The sequence below is a fragment of the Wolffia australiana genome, chromosome 5 (assembly GCF_029677425.1).
Source record: "Wolffia australiana isolate 7733 chromosome 5, ASM2967742v1".
NCBI classification, from domain to species: Eukaryota; Viridiplantae; Streptophyta; class Magnoliopsida; order Alismatales; family Araceae; genus Wolffia; species Wolffia australiana.
Genome location: NC_135839.1, coordinates 9,522,656 through 9,546,493, shown reverse-complemented (window position 1 = coordinate 9,546,493; position 23,838 = coordinate 9,522,656). Strand labels below are relative to the sequence as shown.

The window sequence follows — 23,838 nt, the reverse complement described above, 5'->3', positions numbered from 1 at the left end:
TACTCCCACACTACATCTTCGATTCGCTAGTTCTTACACTTTACAACGAAATATGCCTTACATTATGTTACATACTTTCCTATGTCATACCTAACACTTTTTGCTGAAGTGTGCACTAATTATCAATGCTTTGTATCTCTCATTAGCCACATGTTTACTTTTAAGCGATGCATACACAGCTAAATCAGTCATGCCTCTTATAAGGTTCAATCCATAACTCATCCCACATAATCCACCATGAAAAATGCCTCATCAAACTGTAGGCCACCCTTAAGTAACATTTGGCTCACGTTATGCTCTCATCTACCCCATGTTGAGTACTAGCGTTGCAAATTGTGAATTTCTCTTTGTGTTCATTCAGTACCTCATTACCTAATTTTGTGCAGATGATTCTCTAGCTTCAGTGGTAAAAAGGTGAAATATCATGAAGAACATGGATTTTATATCATAGTCCTATGAAGCTTGTATCATGGGCATTGATTATGCATTGCACAAGTCCATTGCGATTCACCACATTTATTAAGAAGAATTTAGCCATCAATTCCATGGAATGATTCATTGCCACTTGAAAAAAAAATCTACTTGGAGAAGCAGAGAAGCAATCAGCAACCATCATGATGACACTTTTACCATGAGGTCTAGTGTGGCCAACTATAAAGTCCATGTAAATCAATTCCCATGAATCACTTGACTCCTCATTGGATTGTTTCACCATCAAAGAATCTCATTTTTCCAGTTGCAGACTGAACTGTTGCACAAGTTTTCAAAATAAATATCCATGACACAACCAAGGGACAAGCAAGATCCTATTCGTCACAACTTTGCATCCAGGAAAGTTACCATTTGTTCACTTCTATCCTCACGTTGTAGAAGTATGCTGATGGCCTACATGAAATTGAGGTATATCACAAACCAACATTGACACTCGGACAATGTCAAATAGCTGAATAAAAGCCTCATTTATGCTTTTATTGCAAAGGTGATATGTTTGTTGCTAAGGTGGTCCTACTGTATCTCTCTGAGCATGTGAGCATTCTCCCAACAAAGCTGGTTGTCCTCAATGGATCAGGAGAGAGCAAGCTGTTCTGTCTCCTTGGACAGTGACTTGTCATGTGTCTATATCAAAATGGCATGCCTCTGGGTACAGAATCTTAGCACATGACTCATTCATGTAATCCTTCTCAGATTTACGCCCTCTGATAAACACAAGGGCAAGGTGCAAGCCTACAATGCTCACAACAGGACATAACCAAATTGTCTTAACTCTTGGGCAATGCCCACGTTAGTGGGCCATGCATAGGTTGGACATCTCTGCCCCACAATAGACATGATTGTTATGTTCTTTTTGTGTGAATTGTGCGAATTGTTTGTTCTGTTTGGTTTTCTGAACAGAACAAAAACAAATTCGAATAGAACATCGAACAGAGACCCGTGTGCTGTTCTTTTGTTCGCTTTGTGCGAATTTTGTTCTAGTTTTGTGCGAATGTGTGAATTTTGTTTTTTTTTGAAAAAAAAAGAACAGAACAAAGAACAAGGCCCTGTGCGGTTCTTTTGTGCGAATTTTTTGTACGTTTAAAACGAACAGAACAGAAGAACCATGTCGGTCCACAAGCCATCCACTTTGTATGTGCTAGGTAGAGATGGGTATCAAAATCGACAATGCACCCAGGTTCTCACACAAAGGTATGACGTGAGACGCCCGGACATAAAGAAAAAGAGAGGAATGAATAACACCAGAGAAAGAGAGAGATCATGGGCCACAACTTTGAAGAGCACAACACAAAAATAACCTGAAGAACTGTGAACAAGCCAATCATTTTTCTACTTTTTTTGAATTGGTTACACCATTTTTAAACTTAAAATGCAATAGAAAATAATGTCCTCTTACCTGCCATGCGGATTAGGAGACTGTGAACACCTTGATTAATTTTGATGTGTCGCACACGATCAAGTTTTCTGAATCTGCTGGTGTCGTGCACAGGGAGTTCACCTTCCAGAAACAAGAGAATGATAATACTCTTTCAGAAACATAAAGGGAGATACCAAGTAAATTAGGAATTGTTATTTTTCACCTTTTTCTTCAAAACAATTGTAGAAGAAACAACATTTTCAGAGGCCTCATCTTCTGCACATTTATGCTTTGACCAGTCCCAGACTTTTATGAGTGCGTCATCTCCTCCAGATATGAGGAACTTTCCTTTCTCCCCAAATGACGAGAAAGAGCTGAAAATACGAACAACTCATGAATTGGAAGCGCCCTGTTTTTTGGTTAATAAAGTCAATTTTTCACTAACAAAAAACTGGCTTACACGCTGCCCACAGCTGCCGTGTGGCCTCCAGAGGTGTAATCAAGTTTTGAGGTTCTTGATTGGGATAGGCCAGAGGAGGACGAACCCTTTTCCTTTGCTCTGTGAGACAAGGATCCGCTCTTTGATTTACTTGGGACCAAGTCTAACTCAATATCGATAATATCAACAGTGCCATCACCCCGAGCAACTGCACAGACCTTCTCTAGGCCTATTCCTGCATGTGCTTCTGATATTGCAATGGAATGCACAAAGGGCGGATTAAAGCACTGGCTGGAATCAGAGGACCCTCCTGAATAAAGTTATACCACGAGGACGATATCACAATTATGAACAAAAACATTGTAAAGTAAAATGACAATGCAAGCAACATCACGGAAACAAATGAAGAAGGTACAATACCAAAATCTAGAATGTTCTGCGGTCTTCCTTTCGAGAAATCCCACAGCACAAGCTTGCAATCTAGACCGCCAGAGATGGCTACAGTATTATTTTTAAAGCAAAATAAGTTGCAAGTCATGTGTCGTAATAATTATTTACTTGAAATTTCAATTGTGCAAGACGTTCAATATAAGGAAAATAGTTTGAAACACAGCATAATCGAATGATAAACCTATAGAATGTTGATGCTATCTGTTGATATGATTATTATGTTTCTTTATTTTTCTCTCTCCTGTTAGCCCATTAAGGGCCCTATCTCTAGTCAGCCCATTAGGGCTCCCTATAAAACCCTGTAATCTCTTACATTTCAAGGTAAGAAGAATTGTTTTCTTGTTCACATGGTATCAGAGCCCTAACCCTAACCCTAATCTGGGTTTCCTGGGCTTGACCTTGCGCTCCGATCTCTGGCGGTTCTCACGACCGCCTGATCTCGCGCTCCGGTCCATCGCCGTCACGTATCCTGCAGGGGTCGCGTGCAGCAGTTTGCACGCCCAACAGCCAGCCGCCGCGCGAGCAACCACTAGCCGCCCGCGAGCAACCGCTGCCGTGCGCAACTGCCGCCGTGCATGGTCGCCGCGCGCGCAGCCTCCGGCGCGCGGCAACCGGCCGCTCGCGCGCACGGCCGCCCGACGTGCGCAGCTGCCAGCCCACACGGTCGCCCGCCGCGCGAAGCCTCCCGACGCACGCAGCAACCAGCCGTGCATAGCCGCGTGCTTCGGTCCGCATCGACCTGCCTCGGTCCGTGCCGCGAGCCGCATCTGCCGCGCCGTGTATCTGCCTCAGTCGAGCCATCAGCTCTTGCAGATCCCACCGCTCAGTGCAGTTGTTTCTTGCGGCTGGTTCAGCACCATCTGACTGTGATCTACTCTGATTGAGCCACCGGATTCTAGAATGACAAATCCGGTTGCTGCTGATTCGCCAGAAGCCCAGACCTGCACTGTTACGCCAGACTCGACGTCGGTATCTACGCCACATGCAGCTGTAGTGTGATGGAGGACCATCTCGAGGACGACGCCACGATGACGAAGAACCATCTCGAGGATGACGCGACGGGATGTCGTCAGCCACGCCAAGCAGCTCGCGCCGACGCTCACCACCCGGGGTTTAAGTACCCCGCGTAAGAACTTTTATCTTTTTACTTATGCTCATTTTCATGTGTGTTTGTATTTTTGGATTGGGCCAATGTTGTTGGGCCTCGTCCTCGTCATTTGTACTTTTTATGTTTGTATTTTGAATTTGTAAGGGAGGCCGAACCACGTCTCGTGACGGTTCGTCCTCTCCCACGTTCACTTGGCACCCATCCTCACTATATAAGGGGATGGCATGCCCAAGGAACACCTTGGAGCCATTGTTGAAAAGTTTATTCACAATTCGTCTCCCCCCTATCGTAGAGAGTAGTGTAGGGGGTTTGGCTAGCCCCACCCCACGTCGAGATCACTCCGTGGGTAGAGCCCACGTCTCTCCCGTCGAGATCACTCCGTGGGTAGAGCCCACGTCTCTCCCGTCGAGATCACTCCGTGGGTAGAGCCCACGTCTCTCCCGTCGAGATCACTCAGAGGGAGACGTGTTAAAGCGCGCCGTCGAGATCACTCTGGTGCGAGGAAAGAGTTTCAAGAAGTCGCCACCATCAAGAATCGAAAGAGGCCTTCGTCGAGATTACTCCGGGGGTCTTGGGAGATTCAAGAAGCGTCGCCGACACGTCATCAACCTAGGAAATCTGCTCCGCCGAGGGAGCACACCCCAGATCCATCAAGAACTCCTCTTTCTTGGAGGGTTCTTGGTTGTTACAGTTCAAGAAAGCCATTTCTTGGTACCTTTTTTCCACCCTTCCACCATTCCTGATCCATACCCCCCCTTCTCTTCGTTCTTGATCCACCCCACTACCGTTCTTGAACACCCTCCCACATTTCTTGAATTTCCCTTCTTTCCTCCTTTCCCCATCGTTTCTTGATTCCCAACCGCCTCGTCTTGCCTTTCTAGATCACCCACCCTCCTTTCCCCATCGTTTCTTGATTCCCAACTGTCTCGTCTTGCCTTTCTTGATCGCCCACCCCCCTTTCCCCATCGTTTCTTGATTCCCAACCGCCTCGTCTTGCCTTTCTTGATCGCCCACCCTCCTTTCCCCATCGTTTCTTGATTCCCAATCACCTCGTCTTGCCTTTCTTGATCGCCCACCCTCCTTTCCCCATCGTTTCTTGATTCCCAACCGCATCCTCTTGTCTTTCTTAATCGCCCACTTTCTTTCCCCTTGATTTCTTGAATTCTTGATTTCATGATTTCTTGATTTCTTGATCTCACCATATCTCCTTGATTCCCCTTCGTTCTCCCCTTCGCCCTCATCTTTCTTGATTTCTTGATTCCCACCCTCTACGCCATAACCGATTACTTGGTTTTCTGCCCCACCCCCACGACTATTCCCACGATACTTGGTTCGCTGTCTTGCCCGCCCACACGAGTACGCCGTGCGCCAGCCAAGCGCGCGCCTTGTGCGCCCTCTGCTCCGACTTTTGATGCCGTGGACTCAGCTCGACGACTACGCCGTGGACTCAGCTCTCTGCTGGTAGTTACGACCGCACCGTCCGCACCCGATTTTGTCCTCGTCAACGACACTCGTCCGCACGACCCGACACTAAGCATCCGCTCGACGACTTGGACGCCTTGGACTAAGCGATACAAAGGTCAGTCTCGTCTCCCCTCTATAAACTCCAGTATTATTATCTTCGACAGTCTTGTCTTCCCCTATCGCGTCCGCTACCGTGATATTCTCTAACATCATCGGATAGGACTAGCCACCTTGTCGAGCATAGGGATTCTTGTGGTAGACGAACTGTCATCCGACTTGGACGCCGAACGCTCCAGGGCTGTTAGATGCCCCTCACTTAGTAGACGTCTAGTAGGTCCAGCAGGTCATTGGGAGTTTGATCTTAGGTTCACTCGTCTCTCATTGATCGGTACGGCCGACGTCGCTATCCGTCAAGTCCTTATCTGCTCATTCGTATTTTCTCATCATTCGGCTTACATCCCATACATTCGCATCATAACCCTGTGACGTGAAACGCGCCGATCGATCCCGGCCGTCGTCGTATCACATCACAGTGCCTCTTGAGCCCGGGAATTGGTCGTCCTCTCCTGGGCCATTCTCTCTGCCTAGGATGCCTCCGGATGGTATGTTTACTAAATTTAATCTTCTGCAATGGCGCCAGTTTCTTATGGGACTGAACCCGGAAAATGAAGCGGTACGGGCTCAGCTTATACATCGGGAGATTGGTCCTACCTTCAAGGATGCGCTCCGCAGTGTGAGGGTTGAAGAATCTCGCTTTCAGCAGGCCCAGAACTCGGCTACGGCACTTGTAGCTCAGTCCTCTTCGTCTGCGCACCCATCGACGACTACACCACCCAGTTCTTTGCCGCGTGGTCAGACTGCTCGGACGGAGGATTCTCCGAAGGGTGATCCTTCGCTGTTTTGCAATTACTGCAAGAAGCGAGGTCACTCTAAGGAGACGTGCTACAAGCTTCAACGGAAACGCATGCAGCAGAGTAACCTTGCTACTGTCGCACCTGCTGCCGGTCCCATGCGTACTCCGGGTCAAGTACCTATGCCATATGGTCTTCTCCCGCCCTCGCCCGCCAGCTTTACTCCGGAAGAAATGGAACGTCTACGCCAATTGCTGGATCCTCCAGTCGTGGGATCATGCTCCTTGGCCCACGCAGGTATGTCCACCGGTCTTCCTACACCTCCATCCCCTTCTGACTTATGAACCCGTCCCTGGATCCTCCAAAGTCAAAACAGCCTCCGGCGATCTTCTCACCGTGGCGAGTATTGGACGTGTGGCTATTTCCTCTTCTATGCATTTACCTAAAGTTCTTCATGTTCCACGTCTTACTCATCATCTTCTCTCCTTATCTAGCCTTGTTCGCGACTTGAACCAAGACCTTAAATTCTCCCCTACTTCATGTTTTTATCGTGAAAACGTGTCGGGGAGAACGATTTCCATTGCTGAGGAGCATGAGGGGCTCTATCTTGTTCGACCTCGTTCGACTTCTTTTGCTGTTGCTGCTGCGGCAGTTTTCCTTTCGACTTCCCACGAGCGTTTGTGGCTTCTTCATCGACGTCTCGGCCATCCCTCTTTTGCTACTCTTTATCGTCTTTTCCCCAAACTTTTTCAAGGCCATTCTGTGGACCGTTTTGTTTGTAATGCTTATCGAATTGCGAAACATCATCGCACTACGTATCTGTGAAACCCTAACCTAGGTTAGGAGGAAGAAGATGAGATTGAGAGAAGAAGAATAATCCCATAATAGTGAAGGTACATGAGTTGGGTATATATACCCTAGGAGAGAGAAACGAGAATAAGAGGGTAATGGGCTAAACATAGAGGCCCATTACCCATACAAGATATATCTCACTAACAGCCCCCCGCAAGCGAGGTGTGGATGTCGTCCATGCCGAGCTTGGAGACAGCACGTAGCAGGAGGGGGTTGGAGAGGCCTTTGGTCAGAACATCTGCAGCCTGGTTGGCAGAAGGAACAAACTGGAGGTCAAAGATGCCCTCATCCATCCGCTCCTTGAAGAAGTAGCGATCACGCTCCATATGCTTGATCCGACCAGTCTGGCTAGGGTTCTTGGCCAAGGCAATAGCCGACTTGTTGTCGCAGTAGAAGTGAATCAGGCCGGTATACTTGACGCGAAGTTTGCACAAGATCCCGTAGATCCCGGAATTCTGCCTCGGCGCTGGAGCGGGACACCTTGTTCTGCTTACTGCTTTTCCAGCTGATAAGGCCACCAAACACGAAGGCACAATACCCGGTGGTGGATCGGCAGTCGACGACGGACCCAGCAAAAAATGCATCCGTATAAACTTTCACAGTCAGGTCATTGCTTCGTGGGAAGAGTAGCCCCTTCCCGGGGTAGCCTTTCAGGTATGCAAGGACCCGATTGGCGGCCTGGCGATAAATCTCATGCGGAGCGTGCATGAACTGGCTGAGAAGGTTGACGGCGAAGCTGATCTCCGGGCGAGTGTGGGTCAAATACAGAAGCTTCCCCACCAGTTGCTGGTACTGGTAGGGGTTGACCGGTGGAAAATCGCCCCCTTCGCCCAACTTCACCTTGGGATCAATGGGCGTCCGGAGAGGAGAGCAATCAGTCATGCCCATCAGTGCCAGGAGATCAACAGCATACTTCTGCTGAGATAGGAAGATGCCGCGAGACGAGTAGGCAACCTCAAGGCCAAAAAATAGCGGAGAGGGTCGAGTGCCTTAATCTCAAACTCCCGAGCAAGAGCGAGACCGAGGCGAGAAGCTTCAGCAGTGTCGGAGCCAGTAATCAGCATGTCGTCGACGTAGACCACCAGGATGGCAACCCCGGCCGGCCCGTGACGGAAGAAGATCGTAGCATCACCGTTACTCTGAGTGTAACCTTCAGCGCGCATGACGGAAGAGAAGCGTCCGAACCACATTCGCGGAGACTGCTTCAGTCCATACAAGGACTTCCGTAATCTGCAGACTGTGCCCGGAGGACCGAGGGGATACCCGGGGGGGTGGCTCATGTAGACCTCCTCCTCAAGATCGCCGTGGAGAAAGGCGTTCTTCACGTCAAACTGCCGGATCAACCACCCATGATGAGCGGCGAGTGCCAAAAGGAGACGGACGGATTCCATCTTCGCCACGGGAGAGAAGGTCTCAAAATAGTCGATACCGTAGGACTGCGTAAAGCCCTGAGCGACAAGCCGAGACTTGCGACGCTCAAGGGAGCCATCTGCACGGTGCTTCGGAGTGTGAACCCACTTGTACCCCACGGCCTTCTTTCCCGGGGTGAGAGGAATGACATCCCAAGTATGGTTTTTTTCCAGAGCCCGCATTTCTTCGTCCATAGCCGCCTTCCAATGAGGACAGGCAAGGGCATCGGCCAGGCGGCGTGGGACAGAGACCGAAGTAATGCGGGTCAAGAAGAGACGGTATGAGGGACTCAAGCGGTCGTAGGAGAGGTAATGAGAGAGGGGGTAGAGAGGTGTGCGGGCGCACTGGCGGACGCCTTTGCGAAGAGCGATCGGCCAGTCAAGAGAGTCATCGTCAGCACTAGAGGGGGCCGACGGAGAGGGAGAACCAGCGGGAGTAGGAGCAGAAGCAATGGAAGTGGGAGAGGACGGCCGGGCAGGAAGAAAGGACTCGGGTGGAGTGGGAAGCAAAGGAGAGGGGTCACTCGGGTATAAAGTGGAAGACAGCTGAGGAGGGGACGACGAGGGAGGAATCACGTCCGTAGGGGAATGACTGGCTGGGGACGCAGCAGGAGGAAAGGGATCTGACAAAGGGGATGAGGAAACCTCGCCAAGCGGAAGGCCGGAAGAGGAGGCGGCGAAGAAAGGTTGAAACTCAGCGAAGGTGACGTTGGCAGACACGAAGAAACGACGAGTGGGAGGGTGATAGCATTTGTACCCGTTTTGGAGAGATGCCGACGAAGACGCACTTGAGGGCACGGGCGTCAAGCTTCGTCAAAGTGGGCGTCGTGTCGTGGACGTATGCCGTGCATCCGAAGACACGAGGAAGGAGGCCCGTTCGTAATGTCACAGCTCGAAAGGCGGTCGACATACGATCGAGCGGACTACAGAACTGAAGAGTCGAGAGGCGGTAGCGGTTGGCAGGTGGGTGGCCGTCAAGACAGCTTCGCGGTATGTCCAAGGGACGAAGTAGTTCACGAGCAGAGTGCGGGCGGTAGATGTCACGTAACCAATCCAACGTTCTGCCATGCCATTCTGCTCCGGGTGGCAACGCAGGACGTCTCATGGAGAACACCACATGTAGCAAAGTACGAGGTCAGCTCCTGGTTGACGTAGTTGCGAGCGGTGTCCGAGCGGAAACGTTGAATTGGGTGGCCAAACTGAGTCTGAACCATCAACAAAGAGGAGAAACCAGCGGTGCCCCTTCAGACTAGGCCGCGGAGCCGGGCCCCACACATCACTGTGAACACGATACAGCGGCACTGTCGTATGGGAAGTAAATGGAGAAAATGACGAACGTCGATGTTTGGCTAACTGACATGCCTCGCAAACAACGGTCTGAAGGTCCAAGCCCATACATAAGGACGGAAGCAAACGCTGTAAAGTAGAAAACGGCGGGTGGCCGAGGCGCTGATGAGTGAGCTGAAGGCGGTCGCGGCGAGAGTCAGCCGTGGTGTGAAGGCTGCGCTGCACCATGAAACACGATCGGCCCCCATCCTTGAACAGCAGCAATCTCCGATCCCGTCTAATCGGTGTTATCTTCCGCACCTTGTTAGACAAGAAGATCCCATCAGGTTGGATGTGGAAGGAACACTGAACCGCATCAACAAGGCGTTGCGGTGATAGAAGCAAAGCTCGAAGAGACGGAACATGGAGAACGTTGGGGATGAAACCAAGACCATCCACGTGGATAGTCCCGATACCAGCCACTTGAAGACGTCCGCCCCCGGCAGTGAGGACAGCCCGGTTCCCACCATGCCTCTCATAAGCTACGAACCGGTGATTGAACGGGGTCATGTGTTCCGTGGCCCCCGTATCAAGCACCCAAGTGGTATCCGACAGGAGAGGAGCGGTGAGAGCCGTATGTCCGCAATACCACGAATCAGAAGTAGAGGTAAGAGGCGCACCGAACGTCCCGAAGGAAGCCATAAACTGAGTCTGGAGGGCGGTCATCTGCGCTGACAACCAAGCAAGATCCGCCTGTAACTGCTCCATGGTGACGGTGGCACTGCCAGTCGAGGAGAGAGCCGGGGCAGGGACAGCCGCAACATGAGCATTGGCATCTTTGGCAACTTGGAGATCAAACTGCTTCTTCCTGCACCGCTTCGCCATGTGGCGGCGCTTACCGCAGTAAGTACAAACCAGTTTGTCTCGCGGGTCGGCAACTGAGTCCGGGGGAGCAGAGTGGGAAGGCACTGATGGACGCGGTAGTAACCCAGGCGAGTTCCCAGAGCGGGAAACTAAGGCAGTGGAGTTGGCCGGGTTCGCCATGTCGGGACGATCACGGCGAAGACTGCTCTCCAGCTCAATCAGGTCCTTGACCACGGCATCAAACTCCGGGAGAGCGCCCCGGGTGTGCAAGGTGCGGCGACGCACTCGGCATACTCCGGGTTGAGGCGATCGAGGAAGGACAAGCGGAGCGAAGAGCATGACGCGGTCCACTCCGTGCGGGTCATCAACCGACATGTAATAGTCAACCTCCGCCACGGGGCATTGTGAGCCAAGCTGTAGTCCATGATGGACAGCATCCCTTGGCGGAGAGCATTCGTGACGCTCCACAAGCGAGAAGATGCGCCGGTGGTCGGCATCATCATGGCCACAAGATTTGTGGGCATAATCCCAAATCTCCTTCGGGGTAGTCAAGTGGAGGAACTTATCGTGGGCCGAAGTAGACAGCGTGTGATTCAGCAGCGGAGTGGATGAAATTTTGCTCAGCATCAAAGGAACCATAGTGCGGGTTGGTCGGGGCAAGCGACGGGCATATCAAATGTTTGTGGAGAAGCCGGCCTTTGAGTGTCGACTCCACGAACTTGATCCGGGCCAACAATTGAGGAGCGCTCAAGCGACAGCACTCTGGAGCAGGAAGAAGAGGGAGACTGATCTTCGGAGAAGGGAGGTCTCTCCCGAAGTCGGCCGCGATGAAGACGGGAGCCTGCACCGGGGTTCTTGCGAGGACCCTGAGTTGGCGGTAGACATGAGGGGCAGGCGGCTGCAGGGGCTGCGGGTGGCGGCCAAGAGCTGCGGCTGGTGGCTGCTGCCTGCAGAGGGCGGGCGGCGGCTGCGCGCGGCGGCCTAGGGCTGCACGCGGCCGCTGCTCGTGGAGAGCGGGGCGGCGGTGGGCGGCCTAGGGCTGCGGCTGGCGGCACGCCTGCGGAGGGCGGCGGCGGCGGGCGGCGCCGAGGCTGCGGCTGGCAGTGGCTACCTGCGTAGAGCGGGCGGCGGCTGCGGACGGCGGCCTAGGGCTGCGGCTGGCGGCGGTTGCTTGCTGAGGGCGGGCGGCGGCCTAGAGCTGCGGCTGGCGGCTGCTGCCTGTGGAGAGCGGTCGACGTCTGTGGGCGACAGCATAGGGCTGCGGCGGCTACGACGGATCGCCAGAAAGGGGAAAGAAGGGAGAAGCAAGGCTGGTGAGTCTGCAAGGCAGACAGTGGCAGCCGAAGCAAGGAGGAAGGTCTGGATCAAGAGCTTTGCTCTGATACCATGTGAAACCCTAACCTAGGTTAGGAGGAAGAAGATGAGATTGAGAGAAGAAGAATAATCCCATAATAGTGAATGTACATGAGTTGGGTATATATACCCTAGGAGAGAGAAACGAGAATAAGAGGGTAATGGGCTAAACATAGAGGCCCATTACCCATACAAGATATATCTCACTAACAGTATCCTATCTCTTCTTCTCATTCTTTGACCCATATTTTCCCTTATTCAAACCGATGTGTGGGGACCATCCCCTATTCGCAGCACTTTCGGCTCTCGATGGCTATGCATCTTCATTGACGATGCAACTCGTTTCACGTGGGCATATTTCTTAAAGAACCAATCGGAGATATTACGTGTCATTCCTCAATTCTACTCACTTGTCCAGACTCAATTTTCTACATCAATTCGTCGCTTTCGCTCCGACAATGCTGAAGACTACGTTAACACTTCGTTAATTTCTTTCGAGACAAATGCATTATCCATGAAACCTCTTGCCCTTATACACCCCAACAAAATGGTGTTGCCGAAAGAAAATTCCGTCACATCTTTGACATGACTTGGAGCCTTCCCTTCCATATGCATGTGCCCAAGTATTTTTGGGGGAAAGCCGTCTCCACCGCCATCCATCTCCTCAACCGCCTTCTGTCTCGAGTGCTTGAGTATTCCACTCCTATTGACCGTCTTCAGCATGTCTTTCCCACTCTCTCTCTCTCTGAACTAATCTCACCCCTCGTATATTTGGATGTGTCTGCTATGCGCCTAACCATCACCTTCGTCGTGATAAACTGGATCCTTGTGCTATCAAATGTATGTTTGTTGGTTATTCTTCCACCCAAAAAGGGTATTTATGCTATCATCCTCCCTCTTGTCGGTTTGTCGTCACCAAAGATGCCACGTTTGATGAATTTCTTCCCTACTATTCCTCCTCTTCTCCAGAACCACCATCGTCCACATCTCCATCCAATCCACTTGAATTCCTAATTCTTCCTCCACCATCTCCTCCGTCATCCGTCTCTAGTCCCTCTTCGCCGGCCCCGACAGAAGTGTCTCCTCCTGTTGCTCCTCCAGAGATTGTGCCTCCCGACCCGTCTCCGGCCGCCGTCTCAGTCCCTCTTGTGGAGACTCCTCTTGTCGCTGCTGCTGAATTCCCCTCTTCTGCCGAAACTTCTTCAATTCCACCGCTTCCTATACGTTGCTGCCCGCCTGAAATACGCTACGGTATTACTCTTGCTCGTCGAAAATCTCGGGTCGCTTCTTCTTCTCCAGCTGTCCCGCCTCCCTCTTCCTCCACCCCTCCAGAAACCTCCTCATTAGCCGTGCTGCCTTCGCCTCGTTCTTCTCCTCTCTATCCATTAGAGGCATCCATCTCATCTCACCATCTCTCACCATCCTATCATGCCCTTCTCACCTCACTTGATGCAACTTCCCTTCCAAACACGGTGGACATTGCCCTTTCGTTTCCGCATTGGCGTCAGGCTATGGCGGAGGAGCTTCATGCTCTTGCTCAAAATGAGACGTGGGATCTAGTTCCTCTACCGGCCGGGAAGCATCTAGTGGGTAGCCGTTGGGTGTATGCTGTGAAACATAGTTCCGACGGTTCTATTGAGAGGCACAAAGCCCGGGTTGTGGCGCAAGAGTTTACTCAGAAACATGGCATTGATTATCAGGAGACATTTGCCCCCGTCGCCAAGCTGAATACGGTGCGGATCTTATTGGCCCGTGCTGCAGATCGTGGCTGGATTTTGCAGCAATATGATGTGAAGAACGCTTTTCTACGTGGTGATTTAACTGAGGAGATCTACATAGCATTACCTCTTGGCCACACTTCCTTAGTGCCGTTGTCTCCAAAGTCGGTTGTCTGTCGCCTGAAGAAAGCACTATATGGCTTGAAGCAATCTCCTCGAGCGTGGTTTGGTCGTTTCACAATGGCCATGAAGCACCGTGGATACCGTCAGTGTAATGGAGATCACACCCTCTTCTACCGCCATTCCACGTCAAGGGGAGTCGCTATTCTTCTTGTGTACGTGGATGACATCATTCTTACGAGTGATGATACGGCGACCATTACGGAGCTGGCTATGTATCTTTCGTCGGAATTTGCTATTTTCCATGTTGGCACGTTGAGGTACTTTCTTGGCATAGAGGTGGCATATTCTTCGAGCGGGATCTTTATTTGTCAGAGAAAGTATACGGTGGACCTTCTCTGTGAGCTTGGAAAGGAGGACTCCAAGCCTGCTTCGACACCGATTGATGCGAACCATTGACTTGGTGCCGATGCGGATGAGGAGCTTGCTGAGCCTGGACCATATAGAAGACTTGTGGGCAAACTGATTTATCTCACCCACACTCGTCCGGACATTGCATATTCAATGGGTGTTCTGAGTCAGTTTATGCAGACTCCTCGTAGGAGCCATTTTCATGCTGCTCATCGTCTCCTCCGTTTCCTGAAGGGCACCATTTGACGTGGACTATTGTTACGTCGCCATACCGGCCTGCGTCTTGAAGTCTACACCGACGCAGATTATGCTGGCTCTGTGGTTGATCGTCGGTCCACATCTGGATATTGCACCTTCTTGGGTGGCAATCTGATTACTTGGAGGAGCAAGAAGCAGAAAGTAGTCTCCCGATCAAGTGCTGAAGCAGAGTTCCGTGCCCTTGCACATAGTCTGTGTGAAGCACTTTGGATTACCCAGCTTCTTTGTAAGCTACAGTGTCCAGTTATCTTCCCTGTCCAGCTGTTTTGCGACAACAAATCGGCAATTAGCATTGCTCATGACCCCATTCAGCATGCTCGTACAAAGCACATTGAGATCGATTGCCATTTCATCAAAGAGAGGCTTGAATCGGAAGTTGTTCCGTCCGCTGAACAACTTGCAGATATCTTCACCAAAGGGCTTCATGCCCCTAGGTTTGAGGAGCTATGTTCCAAGCTGGGTGTGGAAAACATCCACGCTCCAGCTTGAGGGGGAGTGTTGATATGATTATTATGTTTCTTTATTTTTCTCTCTCCTGTTAGCCCATTAAGGGCCCTATCTCTAGTCAGCCCATTAGGGCTCCCTATAAAACCCTGTAATCTCTTTCATTTCAAGGTAAGATGAATTGTTTTCTTGTTCACACTATCTCTATAGTCTGAAAATAGGAATGAAGAAAAGCAAGACCTTTTCATGCATTGATGTCTTTATATTCTGACCAAAAATATGAAATATTTGATAGTTAGTTCTCAATAATACCAAGCCATGACCTCCAGGAAAGGAATCGAACACAGCTACATATCTACAAGCATATAAATAAGGAAGGCATCACGCAAAAATTTTAATCAGCAAGAAAAGGAAAGTTGTTCAAAGATGAATATTAAAGCTCCAGGAGAATGATCTAATACAATGAAGAACCTGGTGAATCCAATACCCATCTACAAGAAAGAAAAACAAGGGGAAGAAAGGATACATTGGTGTGGACAGATCTTAGCGTTTTGTACAGAGATTTCTGCTGTACATCAATGATCTGCAGATGAAATAAACATTCTTTTTACAAACTCTAACATTAACCTTCAAACTGCTGTTATCGATGAAGAAGCCTGTTTTTAACCTTAATCTCTCCGCTGTCATCGGCAGCAGCAAGAAAAGATGAATTGGGACTGAAGGCAACCTGCCGAAAAGACCCAAGTATTTTCCAGAAGTCGAAATAATTTTTAGTATGACAAGAAAAATGAAATCAAACGAAGGAAAAGCTGAGAGCATATTCATGATTTCCCATATTTGTAGACAACCAGTGTTTAGTTTTTCTTTTTCCGTTCGGAGCTGAGCATCCTACAAAGTCAATAGTATGGTGTTTCTTTCCTGTTTTTTTTCTCATTAAGAATCCATTCCCCACACCAGAAAATGGATACTGTTGAACGCCATAGGTAAGTAGTCGAAGTTACAAATAGAAAGCGAGAGCGGGAGAGATAAGAATAGACCAAATTTTTTATACAAAATAGAGATAATTTAAACTTATAAAGGGATAGGGAAATTACACGAAAGACCTACTTCTGACAGATTCTTTGCAGACAGCCCTTTAATTACTGTAACACATAATATGCCGTACCTGATTAATCTCCTCTTTGTTAAAATTGTAACTTTCCAAGCGCTTCATGGCGGATGTCTAAATGGAACAAAAGAGGCACTCGTTAAGTGGTCATATGTGGAAGCAACGACCAAAACAATGAACAAATCTACGTAAAGATATATGATAGGAATTTCGCAACAAAATCGCACTTTTCCGATTGAAAAGAGTAGATCTTACGCAGAATTATCATTACTAGTTCCAGTACTGACAATAATAAGAAAACCTTCTAATTACATTTCTCGCGTAGAAAAAGGTTTAAACGAAATTGAGAAAAGATCACTTAGACGAATATACTTCACGCGATTAAAATTTCAAACGGGGGCAAAGCTGAGTTCTTCAGACTAACCATGTGAACGTCAAAACCAAAGACTTCGGCTCCCATAGAACCATATAAAATATTTTCATCTCCTAGCAAAGAAAATTCACGTTTCATCAGCACTCGAACGTATCCGCGTAGATCACCACAAACCAAAGAAAAATTTACGTCTCCGCGATAAAGAGTAAAGGAAATCGTAAAAACCAAACTAATCCTTCAAATTCCGTACTCAGAATGACACCAATCCACCCCGAATTTCAAGAAATCCAACACAAAACTCCAAGATCATACAACCCAACGCGCCTAAACAGACCTGGCTTAAAGCACAACGACGCGATCGCTTCAGCCCCGACGTCGACGCTAAACTGAACATCTCTGCACCGCAGATCAAACCAACAAACACGACCATCCTGCCGACAAACCACGCAACCGATCACCAAACACGCCAACAAATCAAACCCGGGAACAAACACAAAAACCTCGCCAGCAGACACAACAACGCCAGGCCGAGCGCGAGACGCGACGCAACAAACCACTCCTCCGCCGTGACCTCTCAACAACCTCGCCTTCCTCTCCATCGCCACAACAAACTTCTTCCAGAAGCTTCTTCCACGACCAACGAATCGTTCGAACAAAGGCAGATTGTACAAGAGGGTATTTATAGGGGCGATTAGAATTAGGATTTGAGTTTGAGTTTGAATTTGAATTATCGTACGGAGGAGGCGACGCTGTGGGCCCAGTGGCGGAGGTGGAGCTTCATGTCGAGGCCGGGGTGGGGAGGGGGTAGCTTCCAGGCGCGGAGGCGGCGGCGGAGGGCGAGGCTGCGGCGGTCGTCGACGGCGGACCGGGCCCAGGCCTCCGAGAGATAGGGCCGGGCCACGGCGCCCTCCGCCGGACCGCCCTCCTCGAGCCGCCGCAGCCCCGGCACGAGCGCCACCAGCCGCCGGTCCGCGCCCTGCTCCGAGATCTCGAACCCCAGGTCCCTCAGCCCCTGCACCTCCTCGAACTGCAGCTCCGACAGGCTTTTGCTCTTCTCTCTCCTCCTCCTCTCCTTCCCCGCCGCCCGCCGCCTCGGCTTCTCCTCCTCCTCCTCTTCCGCCGCCGCCGCCGCCGCCGCCGGCGGACCTCCGCCGAACCACCGCGCGTCGATCAGCGCCATCATCCGCGCCGCTTCCTCTCCCGCCATCGAAAACGGACCACCACGACCCCCCCACCGCTCACGCCCCAGCCTTTAACGGCCCAGCCGTTGACCCCGCCACGTGGCTACGCTGACCGCAAGCATCTCCCCCACGGCACCTACCAAAATAACCCCCCCGACTTTAGAAAAAAATATTCCCTCCCCAAAGTCCGGAATCCGTATCACCTTGGACGCGTTGCCGCAGCGGAGGAATCCTGGCTTCGGGTCCGAGCTCCTGAGGAGAAAGAAAGTCAACCGCGAGTTTTGAATTTCGCTCCGCGTGGGTCAACGCTTACCGGCTGTCTTGTTCTAGATTCTCGGCGGTGGGGTCTGGAACTTTGGTGTATTTTCCGGTATTTTGAGCTAAGTCTTCCGTGTTTGCTGACATGTTTGGAGATGCCTGCTGCCCGGCGGCGAGATGGAGCAGCGTTGCCGTTAGCCACGTCCACTTGTCGTTCGAGCTTCTCAGTTGTTTCTCAGATTCCGATAGCGTCTTCAGCGCGCGGCGAAGGCTTTCCATATCCTCTTTCGACGCTGGAATCAGGTGATTTTATCATATTATTCCGCAGAACTTAATTTCGTTCGTAATTGAATTCAGATTCATGGGTTTTGGCTTACGGGTCTGCCTTCGGAAGAACCTCCTCCCGAGTCTTTCTCCAGTGAACAAGTGACTTCCTGCCAAAATATCGGTGATTAAGGCTGCCATTTGAGACATTAACGCCAGAGGCTCAATTCCGACTTCCATGATATCCCTTAATCTCTTCACTGTGTTTACGGTGTCTGCAGATAGCGCCAGATCGAGTAAATCCACCAGTTTCTCATCCGAGATCAGACCTGCCTGGAGAGGAAAATTCACTACATTTTTTGGAATCCCAGGAAAAAAAGAATAATACAAGTAATGTTCAGATCAAAAAAATTAGAACATACCAGCTCCTGAACAAGTTTGACGGTTATAGGTTGACCCAGCAGAGAAAGCTGATCAAGATTCATCACGCCGTCCCTTAAAGAGCCGTCTGACCTTGATGCGATAAGTCTAAGAGCATCCTTGTCGATCTCTAAACCTTCTCTAGCAGAGATCTTCATCAGAGCGAGGGTAATGTCAGCGTCCTTCAACTTTGGGAAGAAGAACTTCTGACTCCTTGATATGATCATATGAGGCAGAGAGTCAACATTCTGGCAGATGAGGATGAAAACCACGCGTGTGGACACCTGATCGACAACCTTAAAGATGGAATTCCATGGCTTGGAAGAAAGCATATCACAATCGTCAAGAATGAAGACTCTGTATAGAGCTTTTGACGAATTCTGAGAACTTCTCTTCTCAAGGAGATGGAAACCGCTCGTAGAACACAATTGCACGATATCTTTGTTTCTACCAAGATCAAAGGAGACGCAAGAAACGCACGACCCACAAGGCTTGAGCTGCCCCTGCGACTTGCAGTTGATGGCCTTGGCGAATACCCGGGCACAAGACGTTTTTCCAGTACCGTGAGAGCCGTGGAAAACGTAAAAAGGCCCAATTTTTCCACTTGCGACAGCGTTTGAAAGAGCTTGAACGACCAAGTTATGGCCGGCTAAATCCTTGAAATTTTTGGGGGCGTACTTCTGGGGCAAACTCTGGTGTTGACTGAAATTCGGATGTCGATCATGCGGCATGAACGAACACTCGGTGTCTTCCTGGGACTTTGAATTCCTCGCTAGAATCGGAGATGACTCGGAGCCGGAGTCAATGGAGGATCTCAACCTTGATTCAGACAACCCACAAGACGGATTTCTTGACCAGTTCAATGGTATTCCACACAGATTCTTCGAAGCACTAGTCTGATCGAGATCCACGTTTACTTCAGATAATCCCCTTGAAAGACAACGCTGATTGGATGAGGTTGACACGCGGGAATAGTCATCAAGCACTCTGGCCTCAATCCTCCTCTTCCTTGTTTCAAATTTCCGCTCCCTTGACTTTCCCTTCCCAATTAAGCCAGATTGTAGTTGTGATGTGTGCTTTTGTACTCTAAGAGGTTCTGGGTCTTCAGAACAAGGCATGTTAGAAGATTTTTCGATTGGCTCCCTCTTCGTTGTAATACTGGGTCTTTCCTTGTCTGATTTCTTGGCAGAAGGGCGGACAACCTGAGGAGTGCTCCAAGGAATTGGACTCATGGATGGGTCTTTGAGAGACTTTGATTTCTGCAGCATGATAAGATCTCGCCTAAGAGATCGCTCAGTCATGTTGGGGCTGACACGGTGAGAATGATTCTTCAAGTGTATGCAGTTGGTGAGATGAAGATGGTTGCGGAGGTGGTCGCTGATGGTGTCGGTTTCCTCCTTGAGAAGCTCGTCTTGAATGGTTCTCGTCATTGGATCAAAGATTATGATCCGAATGCAGGATTAAAGAATGGAGCATTCAACCTTCCTCCGATCCGATCTGACCATTGCTTCTTCACATTGACAACTCAAATCCTTCAAATCTGTTCTTCACCTGAAGAACAAGAGAATAGAAGATGTGAGCGAAGAGCTCCAGATCCGGTAGAGGATGAGCATTCAAATTCAAGATGAATTCTTTGTTTCTGCCGGAATCAAAATTGAAGAAATTTTTGTTCAAAAACAACTGGTCAGATCCAGGAAACCCACGAACTTGCTTCGCATTGCGCGCATAAGAAAGCAAATACACCAAATTTGAGACGGGGCGGACCAGGGAAAAGCTCAGCTCAAGCTACTGCCGTCACTCCACTTCTTATCCGCCGTCCTTCCATGGACTGACCCGCCCTTTCACTCAACAAGACTAGACATCGGCCTGCAAGCGTCAAAAACAAGAGGGATCGAGAAAGAACAGAGCGAAGATTGATCGCGGGGGTTAGGACCGTAGGAGATTGACACCTGCGCACCTGAGCTGTTGCCGGCTGTCGCATTTTTCACAAGTTTTGGCGTGTTGAATGAATCTTCCGCAAGTTTACCGCTTTCACGCAGCAGTAAATCATGCCATAAATTTCAAATAACCGCAAGAACGGAAAAAAAAACCTAACCAGCGAGCGGCCAATCGGAGAATGGAGCGACCAAAATAGAGAAAGCATCGGCGAGGCGATCGATTCTTCTTCAGTTTCGGAAAGGTCTCGGGGAGACGGCATGGCGAACAGCACATCGTCATCTCTCCCGCACCGTACGTAATCATCACTGGCGACGATCACGGACTGCTGCAGATCGTTGATGGCCAAATAGTATCAAGGTCCCCGTACCGATCAACAGCCCTAATTCCTTCCTCTCCTTCCTCGTACCACGCGTTGCAGGCGATCTGTCCGCCATCGCCATTGCAGATCACCTCGAGAAACTAAACAGCAGACTTCTCCTCTCTGTTTCTTTTTCGAAAGTGCCTGCATTAGTGACCGTCTAGACCAGACTAGTCAACGGTGACGATCCAAGGGTATTTCTCAAATAAAATGCCATTAAAAGGATTTTCGTCTTGGTCTCGCCGTTGACCCGGCCTCATTCTTTCTTTTAAAAAGGCACTGTTTTAATAACCGTCTTGACCAGATGAGTCAACGGCAGCAATTCAGGGATATTTCTCAAAGAAAAAGCTCTCAAGCTGATTTCTTTCTAGTCTCCCCGTTGACCTTGCCTTAACTTGGCCCGGCTCATTAGAAAGTGGTGGTCAAACTTCCGATCTCCGGAGCCGACCGCTGCACCGTAAAACTCGTCAAACTCTTGCCGTCTCCGGTGCTTGGCAGATCCCGCCAAGTAATCCCTCACCAGCGCCGCCTTGGCGCTCTTCTGCTGCTTCAGATCGCTGGCGACGGTGTTCTTCGCCTTCACGAGCTGCGCTGGAGCCTGCGCACGCTTCATCTTCGTCTTCCCTGAACAGGCACCGCGCAAGGCAGCGAAAAACTGCCGGCAAAATGCCAACACGGCCTCTGGTTCCTCCTTCAGCTTCTCGAATGTCGCAAATTTCTACAGAATCAAGAACAGAGAATTACAATTGGGATCTCAATTATGTGTGACATTGACGAGGCCAACGCTAAAAAGAACAGAGATATCTGGAGAGTAGCATCGCAAACCTTGTTCACGAGCCCGTGCTGGATCAGGCAAGAGAGGTACCCAGCCACGACGGCGCCGATTACCAGCAGAATGTCTGCAATTGGGAGACAATCAAATGTCACGATGTCGGAGATCTGCCTCAGAAAACAGCATCTAAAGAGAGAAAGCGAACCAGAGACGTTGATGGAGGAGAATTCTTGAACGCAGTCGTCGTCATGGAGGAAGATCTTGCGCAGCGCGGCATTGCCTCTGTCGACCACGACCAGGGAACATATGCTCTTCACGTATATAATGTCAAAATCGGCAGAGAACCTTGCCTCCTCACTAGGACCATCTCTGAACCCCGCCGCATTAGCCTTCCCGCCAGCAATGGTAGAGACTCCTGCTCACAAAGAATAATTGCTTCACAAAAATATGTGATTACATTTTATTACGCGGTCAATCATTGATGACAATGAATAGAAACATGGTTCAACCAGTGTCGTCTCAACATTGATGGCTGACGTTGACAGTAATAAATTTGGATATTTTCTTAAAAAACACGGTGTCAGGTACGACCAGCCTGGTGTCAGGTACGACCAGCCCGAGGGTGATGCTCGTGGACCTATCCAAGCATACCCTGGACTGCGAAAGGAAATTTTTTCATACGTAAAAGTTTAGTATTCCACATTGACTCCATTGACATTATCTACAAAAATTTGGAGAAAATGACATTCAAAGTTGATGGGCGACGCCAACCCTCTACCATCCAAAGTTGAAGATCGATGAATTTCACAAGCAAGAAGAGAGAAGGAATCAAGACCTGAGTCTCCGATCTTGCGGATAGCGAGGTTGGAAACGTCGGCAACGAAGATGTTCCCCTTGCCATCCATGGCGACGCCGCGCGGGTTGTGAAATCGAGCGTCGCTCGGCTTCCCATCGACCAGTCCGGATCGGCCCTGGAACGATCCAGCGACCAATCTCCCCCTACTATCTGAAATCAACGAGGAATCAGAGTTCATCCCCTGAGATCTTCCCAATTTCTAGGGTTTCGGAGTACCGCACAAGCAGAGAGCGGCGGAGTGATGCGAACGATGTTGCTGTTGATGGAGTCGACGGCGATCAGTTCCCCCTCCGGCGAGACGCGAATGGCGTGCGGCGTCATCCCCAACCTGTTCCCCTCCGCGATCGTCTCCACCAGGTAACCGCTTTCGAATTGCACCGCGATGCCGTCTGCGAGTTTCCAGATCAGAGAATGATCGATTTCGGAGAAGGTTAGGGAAAGACTCACCGATTTGGGGATTCTTGGGGAGAGATTTGGAGCTCCATTTCAGGAGAGAGGACAGCGGCGTCTCCAGCGCGGCTGATTGGCAGAGAAATGAGGTTGAAGGAAAAGAGGCGATCAAGGAAGAGATTGAAGAAGGTCGGATCTGATTCTTACCCCCGAGAGAAGCTCCATTGCCGGAGTTGGAAGCGATCAGAAGAACGAAGGTGAGTGTGAGAGCGTCCATGGCCATCTTCCTCCTCATCCTCCTACGGTGATCTAGAGCCGGCAAGAAGAAACCATCACGAACCCTAATCTCTTCTTCTGCAAATCTTTGTCCTCTCTCTTGAATCTCTCTTGAATCTCTCTGACGTCGTGGAAAGTATAGACAAAGGCTCGACTTTTGAGTCGATCAGTACTGCAGCAGCTCTCTCTCTCTCTCTCTCTCTCTCTCTCTCTCTCTCTCTCTAAGATCCCTCGTTGTTGTGGGACAGAGCGGGAGGAAGACGACGGCGACGATGCGTCCAGCTGGAGGAGCTTCTCTCTCTCTCTCTCTCTCTCTCTCTCTCTCTCTCTCTCTCTCTCTAGCTGTTTCTCTCTCTACTGGTTCGATTGAGGGAAACAGGGTTTTGTTCCTGATGTGAGTTCTGAATAGACCCGTGTGCGGTTTTGAATAAACAAAATTCAATTTGCACAGACCCTTGTGCGGTTCGTCTTTTGCAAATTGTGCCAATTTTTTTTTAATTTTTTTCTGTAAAAAAATGACTCTTCCTTCTCTGTGTCAAACTCTCAGTCTCTTGGTCTCTCGCTCTCTCTTTGGCCCGTCCTCGATCTCTCAGTCTCTCTTTGGCCCGTCCTTGATCTCTCACTCTCTCTTTGGCCTGTTCTCGATTGCCTGTAGTTGAGTACCCTAATCACATATCTCCCCGTCTCTGTACTCTCTATTCTCCACTCTCAAGTCTCCAGAGACAGTATGTACGGTTTCCGTTGGCACTCGAGAGACTCACTGCTCCAGCGCCGAATTCGGCTGAGGA

General features: G+C 49.9%; 3 protein-coding genes across 10 annotated transcripts; all 3 read right to left on the bottom strand.

Moving 5' to 3' along the window:
* Window positions 1–1,802: 1,802 nt before the first annotated feature.
* On the bottom strand, window positions 1,803–17,575 carry LOC144703391 (Transducin/WD40 repeat-like superfamily protein; the record flags this gene model as incomplete). Its single annotated transcript, XM_078575572.1, has 11 exons — window positions 1,803–1,990; window positions 2,073–2,223; window positions 2,310–2,598; window positions 2,709–2,786; window positions 15,169–15,211; window positions 15,383–15,439; window positions 15,524–15,583; window positions 16,022–16,078; window positions 16,389–16,450; window positions 16,672–16,768; window positions 16,838–17,575. Coding segments are annotated over 11 exons (1,722 nt in total), but the record flags the coding sequence as incomplete, so codon positions are not given.
* Window positions 17,515–20,881, bottom strand: LOC144703007 (AAA-type ATPase family protein). 8 transcript variants are annotated; one of them, XM_078575076.1, is made up of 6 exons: window positions 20,168–20,880; window positions 18,463–20,011; window positions 18,154–18,373; window positions 17,832–18,069; window positions 17,722–17,770; window positions 17,515–17,654 (listed from the first exon to the last, which is right to left on the bottom strand). In XM_078575076.1, exons 2-6 carry the CDS (start codon window positions 19,888–19,890, stop codon window positions 17,622–17,624), a joined length of 1,968 nt encoding a protein of 655 aa, XP_078431202.1. In that variant the 5' UTR covers window positions 19,891–20,011; window positions 20,168–20,880; the 3' UTR covers window positions 17,515–17,621. The 8 variants fall into 8 exon arrangements, with proteins under 8 accessions (XP_078431202.1, XP_078431199.1, XP_078431201.1 ...); XM_078575073.1 differs by having other exon boundaries at window positions 17,571–17,770; window positions 20,168–20,326; window positions 20,410–20,881; XM_078575075.1 differs by having other exon boundaries at window positions 17,571–17,770; window positions 20,225–20,326; window positions 20,410–20,881.
* A 72-nt stretch (window positions 20,882–20,953) lies between these two features.
* Window positions 20,954–23,285, bottom strand: LOC144703009 (uncharacterized). The gene is made up of 7 exons (XM_078575077.1): window positions 22,982–23,285; window positions 22,832–22,903; window positions 22,606–22,773; window positions 22,364–22,534; window positions 21,734–21,943; window positions 21,582–21,655; window positions 20,954–21,474 (listed from the first exon to the last, which is right to left on the bottom strand). The coding sequence occupies exons 1-7, from the start codon at window positions 23,067–23,069 to the stop codon at window positions 21,124–21,126; spliced, it is 1,134 nt and encodes a 377-aa protein (XP_078431203.1). The 5' UTR covers window positions 23,070–23,285; the 3' UTR covers window positions 20,954–21,123.
* Window positions 23,286–23,838: the final 553 nt, after the last annotated feature.

Bases quoted from the DNA above. Each gene is read 5' to 3' on its own strand.
- LOC144703007 (XM_078575070.1), bottom strand. From the start codon at position 19,890: ATGACGAGAACCATTCAAGACGAGCTTCTCAAGGAGGAAACCGACACC. The intron at 18,374-18,462 runs GTATGTTCTAAT...TTTCCTCTCCAG, and splicing joins TCAAACTTGTTCAGGAGCTG to GCAGGTCTGATCTCGGATGA. The intron at 18,070-18,153 runs GTAAGCCAAAAC...ACCTGATTCCAG, and splicing joins GTTCTTCCGAAGGCAGACCC to CGTCGAAAGAGGATATGGAA.
- LOC144703009 (XM_078575077.1), bottom strand. From the start codon at position 23,069: ATGAGGAGGAAGATGGCCATGGACGCTCTCACACTCACCTTCGTTCTT. The intron at 22,535-22,605 runs GTGCGGTACTCC...CGTTGATTTCAG, and splicing joins CACTCCGCCGCTCTCTGCTT to ATAGTAGGGGGAGATTGGTC. The intron at 21,944-22,363 runs GTCTTGATTCCT...CTTTGTGAGCAG, and splicing joins CCGCAAGATCGGAGACTCAG to GAGTCTCTACCATTGCTGGC.